Here is a 12,773-nt window from a genome sequence, read left to right as displayed (position 1 = left end):
CTTCTGACACTCCTAAAAATATTCCCAATGACTTGAGCCAGTGGGTTTTCAAACTCATTTTAAAGGTCTAGAGCACATTTTTCAAAAGAAATCATATGCAGTCCCTGACATACAAAACAAAAGGGAGACAGTGTTTAGCCACTGTCGCATTTCTGACTGTTGCATTACAAGTTGATTGGGCTGTTCTGCTTCCAGCCACATCATGTATGTGGGGATTTGGTACAGAAGGGGAGGCCCTTCTCAGCAAATCTATAAAGTATTCTTCTTCCTCTTATAGATGTGCTCACTCAGCTGTTTGGGAACCCTGCTGTCATCCACACTTCCCTTGGAACTCAACCTGCTTAAGCTCCTCTTTAGGGGAGAGGCAGGAAGCCTGGGAAACACAACCTGGCAGCGTGGGCCAGGTGCGTCACAGAAATTCAGTGGTACTGTTCCCATTATGGTTATACAAACAGGAAGGAACAGATTTCCTTTCTGCAGTCTGTCAGGGTCAGGGGGAGTTTTAACACTAGTCAAGGAGGAAAGAGGCGACTTTTCCTGAGAGCAGTCTGTGTGCCAAGCAGTGTCATGTATATGATTTCATTGCATTCAAACCCTTATTGAAACCTTGCGAAGTAGTCTTATTTCCATTTTGCAGATGATAATCTGAATCTTGCAAAGGCAAAGTAACTAAGCCCAGCTCAGGCAGCAAATGGCAGCAGAGCTCACATTCACTCTCAGATCTTTATACTCCAGAGCTGTGTTCTATCCATTTTACTTCTGTCTATCAGTTTCTAAGGGCAAGACTATTCTGCATCTCCACCTTTCTGAGAAGTTGATCCTTTTTGTCAATTTTTCTTGAAAACTCTGTAGTAAACAGATGCATATAATGGAATCCATTATCTGTGATATCCTACTGGCATTTGTTTCAATTAGTTTTATAAAGTCCATCATCCGTTTCAATTTTCATTTTACAGAGGAGGGCACAGTGTAAGCAGTTTGGGACACTAAAGACTAGTGGCAAAACTAGGGCTATAGCCCTGGCTTCTGCTGCTCCTCCCACCACCCACACTATGCTGACTGCTAAGGCAATAGCTTCTTGGGAAAATCACTTTACTGTGAAAGAAGAGAAGCCTCTGTGTGGTCCAAGAAGACTCTATTTGCAGCTCTGAAAGAAGCGATTCCCCTTCAGGCTCTGCCTTAGATGCTAGGGTGGAAATGTAAGATGGTGGTCTCTGCATTTCGGCAGAAACTCACATTTATCCTACAAATTTTGCTTTTTAATAGTTTAGTCATAGATTTCAATTGCAGCAAATGTTTTTGTCCTTAACACTGGGTATTTTGTCTGATTTCACTGAATTGATCTGAGTGTAAGTCGGAAGTGTATGATTTTTCCCTGCGGGGACCTTTTCTTGCATGTATTTTTGGAATCATTCTTTATTCTGATTCATGTCCAAGAACACCTTCTAGCAGCTTCTTGGCTCGGTCAGATTTTATTTCCTTTGATATGATATTGAGTGAAGATTCTTTTAAACCTTCATCTCTGGACTATACTTGGTAACAGGAATCTTGTGGGGAGGCAGTGCAGGAGAAGGACAAGTTTAATTTATTTATATATTTCCCAAAACACCTTGCTTTTGTTGATAGCATCTTCTACGTTGATATTTGGAATTTTTAGAGGACATATTTAGCATTTTTACCCAAATGAATCCTTGGCTTCCTAACAGAGTTCATATCATTTCATCTCTTGGGCAGTATTGTTTCTGCTTAGGATAATGATTTTTTTTTTTAGTTGAGATATATTTAATTATTTTTCCTATGGAACCTACTCCTTTCTTTTGGAAATTACAAAAGAAAGCAGTTACCTGAGGCCTGATTTTCATTTAAGGGAGGTAAAACAACTGTGGTTTCTTTTTCCTTTTCATCAAGTCTTATAAAGAAGAGGAGTTGTACTGAAAGGAAAGACTATTAAATCCTAAAGAACAAGAAATGCCCTCTGGGCCAATTCAGCCTGGGAGCTAATGCTTCAACCGATCAATTTGCAGATTTCTTTTTGATGAAACCTTACTGGTGGGCATGTATTTGTCCGTGGTATCACCTGTTGGCTTGTCCTAGGAGGTGCAGTTAAGAGACAAGGATAACAGAAGAGAGTCATGCTGAGCTCAGGCAGCCTTAGCCCCTCTTCCCTCTAAATTAGTTCTGCCCACGCTCCCCTGGGAGAGGAGGGGAGGAGGAGCTGTATTGCTTCCCCACTTTGCAAAGCTGTTAACTAGCAAAGGGCCTCCAGGAGACAGAAGGCTACCTGCAGAGAAGATCATCAAAGGGCAATGCCAGGAAGGAAAGGAAAGCAGAGAGATGACTCAGCTCAGCTCACTTCTTTCTGTCTTTCATGCTTGAAATTGGTGATTTCCTCAGGGACCAGGGATGGGAAGGCCATACACACATCTTAGTGGGCCCTAGCTACCATCTTAACTTATTATGGCATTTGTGCAGCTTTTTCTTGCAAAGAGAATTAATAGCATACTTTGGCTGGATAAAGTTTCTCCCCATGGGGCATTTAGCCCCTCACCCATCTCTTGGAGGAAGAAGCATATCTGTGTGAGACTCGGTCTCCTCCTCTTCTTGACATGATCAAGTAGCTAAGTAACCCCTGGGGGCCCCTAGAGTCAGAGCAGCCCATAACGGCCCTCCTGTTGGCCGCTCCTCCAAGTAGAGCCTACAGTCAAAGCAGATCCTGCCACCTCTGCAGCAGAGGCTGAGCAGGAGCTTGATGGCATTCCCAGACTGCTACAGGGCAGGTTCCTGGCTCACAACTGGAGTCCATGAACACCAAGCAGAAATCTGTGATGAGTGTTGTACTCCCAAAAAGTATCTAGAGTGTGCTCTTAGCTTTAGAAATGCAATTAAAATTTCCTTTGAGCCTGGAGTTATGTCCAGTGTTGCTATATAACCTTACCTCATTTACTGAGGAACGAGAGAGCTGATTGAGTTTTCCAGATAACTGAAGAGTTATGTGTTGCCCTTGAAACACTTAGATTTTGTTTAAAATTTTACTGTTTTCTAATGATTGATAAGACTTTTCTTCTATGACTTTTTAATATACTTTCTTGCCTTCCTAAACAGAAAATAGTCATACCCCAGCTTATGACTGGGAGTGGAGCAAAATTTCATTTAGGAATTTTTGCCTTTAATTTGGAATCCATAATAACAATATCCAACTTGTTTAAACAATTCATATACACATTTGAATATGCCTAAAAAAATTCTCGCTAGAAACACATAAGAAGTTGCGGATGGTTTTTAGTTTGAGAATGGAGATTAGGAGAGGACAGGAAAGGAGACTTTTATTTTTCAGTTTATACCAATCTATACCAAATGTTTTTTCCTTTATAGGGAAAACATTTTATTTGTTTATATTATAAACATAAATTTAAAACATTTACAATAATACAAGGAAGGAGCCAGGCGCGGTGGCTCAAGCCTGTAATCCCAGCACTTTGGGAGGCCGAGGCGGGTGGATCACGAGGTCGGCAGATCGAGACCAACCTGGTCAACATGGTGAAACCCCGTCTCTACTTAAAATTACAAAAAATTAGCTGGGCACAGTGGCGTGTGCCTGTAATCCCAGCTACTCAGGAGGTTGAGGCAGGAGAATTGCCTGAACCCAGGGGGCGGAGGTTGCGGTGAGCCGAGATCGCGCCATTGCACTCCAGCCTGGGTAACAAAAGCAAAACTCCGTCCTCCGTCTCAAAAAAAAAAAAAAAAAAAAAAAAAATACAAGGAAGGAAAGAACATTAAAGTTTGGAGTTGGGTTCCCAGGCCAGCTCCCAAAAGCCCATTCAATTCATGATATATCATGGCAGTAGTAACAGTGGCCATTAGATACAGGCCCCTGTGTAATCTGTTTCTATGGGAAACTTCCTCTTGAGCCCGAGAAATATTTCCACCTTGTCATTTCCTCTCCGCATGTCCCACCTCTAATAAATGTGCTGCCCTGCCCTAGAAACAGGGGCAAGGACTTGCTCTCGCTGTCTGCTGAGGCCGTGGCAGCAGGAGGCCTTCCTGCCACCTGGGACAGGAAAAGGAGAGCAGTATGGCATGCTCTAGCCCTCTATGTGGGAAGAAAATCAATATGTATGTATGTATGCATATATATGTGTATGCATTTTGAGATTGAGTCTCACTCTGTCACCCAGGCTAGAGGGCAGTGGCATGATCTTGGCTCACTGTGACCTCCACCTCCCAGGTTCAAGCAATTCTCCTGCCTCAGCCTCCCAAGTAGCTGGGATTACAGGCGCCCACCACCATTCCCCGCTAATTTTTGTATTTTTAGTAGAGACAGAGTTTCACCATGTTGGCCAGGCTGGTCTTGAACTCCTGACCTCGGGTGATCTACCTGCGTCTGCCTCCCAAAGTGCTAGAATTACAGGCCTGGTCTGTCTCACACCTTACCTGTTTTGCTGCTCCTAACAATCCAGTGAGGCACCTATTATTGTCTGGAAACTGAAAATGCCCCCCATTAATTCACAGAGCTGAGATTCAAACCTGTAAACTTGTGCACTGTTTGTTATAACTCAGCGATGCTCCAGCAGAACTATTTCTTTATAAGAGACCTATAAAAGTCAAGTATGGGAAGGCACTTTGCATGTTGCCCTGAGATTCAATAAAGTCTGTCTTGGAATCCCTTATTAGAAAGGCACTGATCACCTCTGTGTCTGCAGTGCCTAGCACAGTGCTGGAAGCATGGTAAATTCCCAATAAATGTTTGTTTGATTAATAGGAAACATTATTGTTGGCTCTGTTCTGCTTCCCAAGATAGAAAATTGGAGTCATTTACTTTAGAGAATTTTCAACAGCGAATACTAAAACAACAAAAATGTTTTCTCATTAACTCTCAGTTGATTAGGAAATTCGAATAACTAAAGTGCTGTAAGTATAGTTCCTAGCTTACAAGTCATCTATTTATAAGAAGAAATGGAAGGCAAATCCATTGTGAGAACAGTTTGGCAGGCTTCAGAACCTAATCACCCTGTGGAGGACTCGCAACACTCTTCATAGGGGTAAGCATATTGCCAGCTCCATGTAACCAACTTTCAAGGCAACTCTTGGAACGCAAACTAAAAGTCGGAGACAATGAACATTCCCCTAATGTAAATATACCCTGCGGTTAGTATCTTCTTTCAGTAACACAAAATTGTAATGGGATAAAAAAAAGAGTCCATTTGTGTCAGCTGTAAAGGAGCATGGCATCCAAAAATAACTAACATTTATTTGACTTTTACAATGTGACACTCTTCCTTCTAGGGGCCACAAGTACATTAGTTTATTGTACTCTCACCACGTTGGCATGCTAGGTATGGTTATTATCTCCATGTTTACACAACGCTAAGGCTGAAAGAAATTAAGTTACTAGTTAATATTGGAACTGGTATCAGAACCCAGGACTGGCTGAACCCAAAGCCCTCTACAGACCACCTCTCTTGAGACACAGAGGCTGTTTGCTTCCTGATTTGATAGGAAACTGGAGGAGAGCCCATCTAAGCCCATTCACTCATAGGATCAGCAGGTCAAAAGCTGCTCTTAGGATCTAGGACTGATCATTGGAATTGGCAATGGCAAAGCCATTCTTGCCCTTGAAAAGAGCTACTCTGGCAGAGTGAGGTAGAAACCTGTTTAGGCTGCTTGTAAGAGCAAAATGAAGAAAGGGTGCTATCAGTGTGTAGACAATTATATTAATGAATTCTGTTGTAAAGGGTAGCTGAGAATTGGAGTAACGGCTAGAGATAGGTAGAGTCCATAAAGGACTTTTAAAAAGACAGGAGCATGGTGAAACCTCGTCTCTACTAAAAACACAAAAAATTAGCTGGGCATGGTGGCGCGTGCCTGTAATCCCAGCTACTCAGGAGGCTGAGGCAGGAGAATTGCCTGAACCCAGGAAGCAGAGATTGCGGTGAGCCGAGATCGCGCCATTGCACTCCAACCTGGGTAACAACAGCGAAACTCCATCTCAAAAAAAAAAAAAAGACAGGAACATAGTAGTACGTCTGTATACTGATGGGAGTGATCCAGGACTGAAGACAGTATTAATCCAGGTGAGAAGAGGCAAAAGCCACATGAATAGGATCTGATTTATACTGAAGGCCATAATGGCCTTAGATGATTCATCTATGGCAATAGGAGAGAGGGAGAATAAACCAACAGGCAAATGCAGAGTGACTGCTGGGCTGTACTAAGCTCCATTTGATTTTAGTGGTCATGAATTGAAAATAAGACCAGGCAGCATAATTTTTGCTTTTTTTTTTTTTTTTTTGAGATGGAGTTTTGCTCTGTCTCCCAGGCTGGAGTGCAATGGTGTGATCTTGGTTCACTGCAACCTCTGCCTCCTGGGTTCAAGTGATTCCCCTGCTTCAGCCTCCCAAGTAGCCAGGATTACAGGCATACACCACCACGCCTGGCTAATTTTTCTTTTTTTTTTTTGAGACGGAGTTTCGCTGTTGTTACCCAGGCTGGAGTGCAATGGCGTGATCTCGGCTCACTGCAACCTCCGCCTTCTGGGTTCAAGCAATTCTCCTGCCTTAGCCTCCCGAGTAGCTGGGACTACAGGCGTGCACCACCATGCCCAGCTAATTTTTGTATTTTTAGTAGAGACGGGGTTTCACCTTGTTGACCATGATGGTCTTGATCTCTTGACCTCGTGATCCACCTGCCTCAGCCTCCCAAAGTGCTGGGATTATAGGCGTGAGCCACCGCGCCCGGCCAATTTTTGTTTTTTTTAGTAGAGATGGGTTTTCGCTATGTTGGCCAGGCTGGTCTCAAACTCTCAACCTCAGGTAATCCACTCACCTTGAACTCCCAAAGCTTTGGGATTACAGGTATGAGCCAACATGCCCAGTCAAATTTTTGCTTCTTTAATCATGTTTAGCTGGGTGTAGATGGAAAGAAGGTGGAGAGTTATATTTTACTAGGGTTGTGTTTTTACCAGGTAAATAGCATGAAAAGAGAGCAGAGCATGGTTTTGAAGGTGTAAGCAGGAGAGAAATGATAATGAAACTGGAAACCAACATCCATAAGGAAGGAAGAGGGATCATGAGGGGAGTGAGGGACAGAGCAAAGGTCATGGATAAGTAAATTACAGATGATGGTGGGGTCAAGGACACATTGGATTAAAATAAGAGTGAGGATAAGCTAGCAAGGTAGGAGAGTGGAATACTTCACATTGATATTATGCATGGCATCGCTATGACAGCAGGGGGCTGGTGTGGTTGGAGCAGGTCAAGAAAGGGATAGGATGCAGAAGACTTGAGAGATCAGAGTGTGATAATGCAGATGGAGAAAAATAAGAATAGTCACAGCAATGATACTGGGAAAAGTGACAGTGAATCAGATGCCATTTTCTTCAAGAGATGAGGTGAAACAACCAGAGAGTATGTAGATGGCTGAAATAAATAGAGAATGCAAGTAATGCAGCCTGTTATTTTCAAGGAAAGCCAGATATGGGGTTAGAGCAAGACACTGAAAGAAACATTCAGAAAGGAGACTGAGGATATATGGGGGATTTTGCTAGCGACGAAGCATGATTTCCAGAGGACAAATGAGAGAATTCTAGGAGGTGGGAGGGTATTGAGTGATGAGTGCAAACCCTCACCCAAACATACTCAATTCCTGGATTTGGGTGCTCAGATTATAAGAAGCAGGAAAAAGAAGAGGATGGAGAGATAGGCTCAGCCCCTCAAGAATACTGCCTTGCTGAGGAAGTACAGCCCCACCCCTGCTTCCCTGGGCTCCGTGAGCAATGCTGGCTGAAGGGGTTTTCTGTCCTCCATGGTGATTTGTAAACCAAAAACTGACAGTGGAAAACCCGGAGATGGCTGAGTGTTTACAAGATGAGAGCATATTAGCTCAGATCCGGGTTCTTAGGCTGCTGCAGCTGGTACTCTGACCACTTTGAGACAATAGAAGTCCCCCCACGAGGCTGCCCAGACTATTGACCCTCCAGTAGTCTTCCCAGGATGGAGAAAGGACAACCATTTCCATGCTTGCTCCTTCTTTCCTCCCGACACCGCCCTGGGTCATCAGCTGCTGGGCTCTCTCTGGAGCACATCCCAAGTCCAGCCTCCCCGCCCTCCGCAATTCAGAGCCGTCACAGTCAGTCCTGGGGTCTGGGGGGAGATACATAACACATCTGCCCAAAGTATGCAGGCCACTGACCCATAGAGGAAGGTTCTCACAGGGTGACATTAATTATTTTAGAATTACAGCTCTCAGCATAACTATTGCTTCAACGTTCTGTATTTGAAGTAGTCAATCTTTCATAGAGTAGGGGGAGCATTGCTCTTCTCTCCTCCCTTCCCTTCTCCCTTACATACCCCTATCACAATGTGGTCACGCATACATTCACAACTTCTCAGCCTCAGTTTCCCTATCTGTGCAATGGGGCTCATATTACTTTGCCCACTTGAGCCAGGTGATCTCCTTAAGAGAAGGAAATAATGTTGGACTGGAGTTGGAATTCTGGTTCCAAAACGAGAGGACTGGGGGGCATTTGGGGCTCCTCCTACCTTTCTGCGAGACCTATTCAAGCCCTGAAAATTCTCCGTCTCCTCAGGAGAAGCCACAGAACAAACGATTTCCCAAGCGTCGGAGGAGGGCAGACAACACAACAGAGCAGGGAATCGGGTTAGAACAGGCTATGCTCTGATTTTCTGGAAAATGGGCAAACGGGGCGGGGACTGGGGAGGACTCAGCCAGCAGGGAGTTTGGAGGCCGCGCGCGCCGCCGCGGAGCATGACGGCCACGGTCGCCTAGCAACGTGCGGGGATGCGCGGGGCGCCTGGGTGGGCTAGGGGTGCTCGCCGCCGCCGCCGCTGCGCGCCCTCGGGCCCCGGGAACCGCGGGAAAACTTTGCGGCTCCTTGGCGCTGGGCGGTCTGCGCCAGGCCCCGCAGACAGAGCAATGCGCCCAGCGGGCTGAAGGAAGACGGTGTGGCCGCGGCCCACTGCCCGGCCCGGGTAGCCGCGGAGAAAGTTGGCGCGCGCCTAACGGCGCCTTGAAGCAGCAAGGTGCACGGGCCAAGTTGCCCCCAAGTTTCTGCGGCGATTTCTCACTCTCAGGGGCTCGGAAGGCCCGAATCCCGCGGGACCCCAGCTCACGGATTCTGAGCGCTGGGAGAGAGAAACCCGCGCTTTTCCCGGCGACCTGCGCTTGAGCTGATGCTTGGTGGGTTCGCCCTGGATGGTAGCGATTCGAGTTTTGTTTTCTGCTTTTCTTCTCCCCCAGACAGTGAGTTTGTGGAAGCCTCGCTCTCACCCTACAGCCCAGACGAGTTAGGTAAGTCTGCTCCTTTTGTCTTTTATTTTTCGTCGCAATTCTGCCGGAGAACCGCGAGTTTGGGGGGCGCCGAGATGAACTCAGCCAGGCGTGGGGCTGGGGTCGAGGTGAGGACGGAAATGGCCAGGGGACACCTGCTGCCTTCGCGGCGGAAACCGGCCTTTCCTTGGCGCTGTGCTTTGGAGGTGGCGGGGCAAGTGTCCAGTGTGCCGAGTGTGTGTGTGTGTGTGTGTGTGTGTGCGCGCGCGCGCGGGCGTCTGGGTCAGTGGTGCTGCTCTGAGGAGCCTGGCACAGCAAACTTCCAGACCTGGGGCGTCTGTAACCTGCGCTCATCCTGACGGAAGGACACAGGCGGCTGGTTCTGTCTTACCAAGTACCTGGCAGGAGAAGGACGTTGCGTGGGTCGTCCTTACCCTGAATTTAATGAAGTCGGGCTGAAAACAGCGGTGTAATTATCAAACTATAAGACCCAGGAGCTGCTTCCCTCCCTGGTTTCTATTCCTCAGTTAGCCTGCAGGCGTCTCTAGATAGGACATTCCATCTTCAGATGGAGATTTGTGATGGGTGAAGCGGGACACTTGTCAGAGACAGGCTGAAGAGAGAGTAAAGAGAAAGAAATGCGAATGGTCAGGATCTTTCTAACTTCCTGCCACCCCATTCTCACTCGGTAGCTTAGTGGTTGGGTCCTTCTCTTTCTCTTCTGCTGTCAGAGTTAGTTTAGCTGCTACTGGTCTGGGCTATCAAGTCTGTCCTCACTGTTCTTTCATCACTAGCCTGAATATCTTGCCTTCCTACCAGGAAATGAACGGATTTATTTGATGATATACGTTGACAGTAAAGGAGGAGGGGAACTGTCCACAAAGACAGTTTAAGTACGTTTATCCCACACTCAGCTGTGGGCACCCTGTTCCTGGTCAGCCTCTTGTGCTGGGAAGAATGTCCTCATCCAGTCTCACAGGACCTGAAGCAAGATTCTACCTTGACAACGACTTTCATTCATTTCTAGGAGCCAAGCACCCGAAATAGGTCTGGATCAAGGTTGGCATTCTGTGGCAGGGAAGAGTACCAGGTTTTATTCAGAGGATGTGTTTCTGGCAAGTTGTGAGGCAATCACATCTCTATCAATGGAATCATAGACTAAATGCATGAGCAAAACTAGCTTTTGAGACACACTGTGGTGAATCATTTTATGAAATGAAAGTGACATCTAAACCATAGCTTTGCAGGTACTTGATGCTCTGCTCCATGCATGTATAATTGTATGTTAATGACACTAGCATTGATGCCCCACAGTGTGGCAGAAGCTATTTGGTCCTAGGTCATCCATAAACATAAGCGATGGCAGGATGAGCATTGCTTGCTCTGAGAAACCAGCCCGTATAAATAGTAAATTGTTTGCATTCACAGAATGATTTGTGCAGCAGGAAGGCCCAGGTATTTGACCCTTTTTCATCTCCATAACTCCTGCTGGGACTTTCAGACTGGACTGCTCCCATGAGGCACTGACAAATATGGGTGTCCTTTCAAATTAGCAATATAAAATGAAAAACAGTGTTTTTTCTCTTCAGCTCCCCTGTGGTAAAAGCCCAGTTTCTCATGAGAAGTTTAGAGTATGTGTCTTAGTCCATTTGGATTTCTATATCAAAACCAGACTGGGTTATTTATAAACAACAGAAATGTATTTCTCACAAATTCTGGAGTCTGGGAATTCCAAGATCAAGAGACTGGCAGACTCAGTGTCTGGTGAGGGCCTGCTTCCTAGTTCACAGATGGCTATCTTCCCACTGTGTCCTCAACATGGCAGAAGAGGGCCAGGGAGCTCTTGCCGTCTCTTTTCTGAGGACACTAATCCCTCTGGTGAGGGCTCCATCCTTGTAACCTAATCACTTCCCAAAGGCCTCACCTCCAAATACCGTCACATTGAGGATTAGATTTCAACATGTAAATTTTGAGGGGATATAAATATTCAGTCTATCGCAGTGTGATGGGAACCATGGAGTTCCCTTCTGGGTTCTGGGTTTGCAGGGTGATAGAGAAAATAAGACAGAAGTCTCAGAGTTTGAGATCAAAGTCCTAGCTTTCACTCTGCTCCAGCTTCTTTAGCAGACATATTAACTAGCCTTAGTTTCTTCATCTGCAAAAAGCAGGGGTTGTGCCTGGTAATCCCTGAGGTGTCTCCCAGTTCTACTTCTCACCTCTTAAAGTGCTGTGAGGTGCTGTAAGGCAAAGGAGGCCTATAGCCATTGGGAATTCATTGTTTATATTCATGTGCCTTGCTGTTTGGGTACATAGTGTCCCCAAGGACAGAGCCGCTCTCTGGATCAGACTGCTTTGTTTTCATGCTATTCAGGTCAAAGACAGAGCTGTCATTTCTCCCTTGGAAAGAGTCATGATGGTTTTTGGTACTTTTCTTAGACACACAGCAGGAAAAATGCCTCTTACAGCAGTTGATGAGCTTGTCAAGCAGCCATTCTTTCTGGAGTATAGATGAGCACAGGTTCACTCCTGGCCAGAATATGAGAAGAGGCAGAGGAAAGTTAAAAGAAAATTGTTTTTCTACTGATAAAACAACTTCTTCTTCTTCTTCTTCTTCTTCTTCTTCTTCTTCTTCTTCCTCTTCCTCTTCTTCTTCTTGTTCCTATTCCTCTTTCTTCTCCTCCTCCTCCTCTTCTTTCTTCTTCTTTTTTTGAGACAGAGTCTCGCTCTGTTGCCCAGGCTAGAGTATAATGGCATGATCTTGGCCACTCCTGGATCATGGATAGGTTCACTAACTCAGAAACTCTCCATACCCCCTCATTTAGGGTTTTTATGGATGTTCTACTAGGCATGATTGATTGAATCATTGACCAAGGGTGATTAACTCAATCTCCAGTCCCTTTCCCTCCCCAAAGGTCAGGTGTGTACGCGGAGGGATTCGGGGAGGAAGGGGAAAGAGTAAGTGGGTGGGGCTGGAAATTTCAACCTTTTAATAATATGGTTGGTTCTTTCCACAACAAGCCCCCATCCTGAAACTGTCTAAGGACTTTCAGCTACCAGTTATCTCATTAGCCTAAATTCACGTATGGTTACAAGGTACTTGTTATGAATAAAAAGAGATGCTCCTATCATCTCTATCACTCAGGAAATTTCAAGGGTTTTGGGAGCTCTGTGCTGAGAACCAGGGATGAAAACCAAATACATATATATTTTTATTACATCATAGCATCACAGAAGTCCTAAAAATCTAGTTTGAATTCGATTGCAGTTAGTTATGACCTTGGGCAGGTGATTAAACTGCTTTAAACCTCAGTTATTTCATCAACTCAGTTGGAACTCGCCTGGGTATGGTAAATGGTGTATGTAAAGTCCATGTATTGAATGTGCTTGGAATTCAGGAAGTGCTTCTATTTTATTGTTTTATTGTTATATTCATTTAAAACATACTTATTTCCCAAGCCTCAAGGATGAAATAGCTTTTATTAGTTATC

At 45.3% G+C, this 12,773-nt stretch overlaps 1 protein-coding gene across 8 annotated transcripts in view; it reads left to right on the top strand.

Annotated features, from left to right (window-relative positions):
• AMOTL1 (angiomotin like 1) overlaps positions 1–12,773 on the top strand; it is a 176,040-nt gene that overhangs the window by 28,704 nt on the left and 134,563 nt on the right. For 4 of the 8 annotated variants that reach the window (XM_035265229.3, XM_035265223.3, XM_078339927.1 and 1 more), the window contains one exon: positions 9,256–9,306. The exons of 2 other annotated variants lie outside the window; for them this stretch is intronic. In XM_035265229.3, coding sequence (XP_035121120.3) covers positions 9,256–9,306 — 51 coding nt within the window. Of the gene's footprint in view, positions 1–8,453; positions 8,656–9,255; positions 9,307–12,773 lie in introns of those variants that run through there. 2 more of the 8 variants (XM_035265225.3, XM_035265222.3) reach the window with 1 other exon arrangement.

This window comes from Callithrix jacchus, chromosome 10, assembly GCF_049354715.1.
Source record: "Callithrix jacchus isolate 240 chromosome 10, calJac240_pri, whole genome shotgun sequence".
Lineage (NCBI taxonomy): Eukaryota > Metazoa > Chordata > Mammalia > Primates > Cebidae > Callithrix > Callithrix jacchus.
The sequence above is the reverse complement of the archived record's forward strand: the minus strand, read 5'-3'. Positions and strand labels throughout refer to the sequence as shown.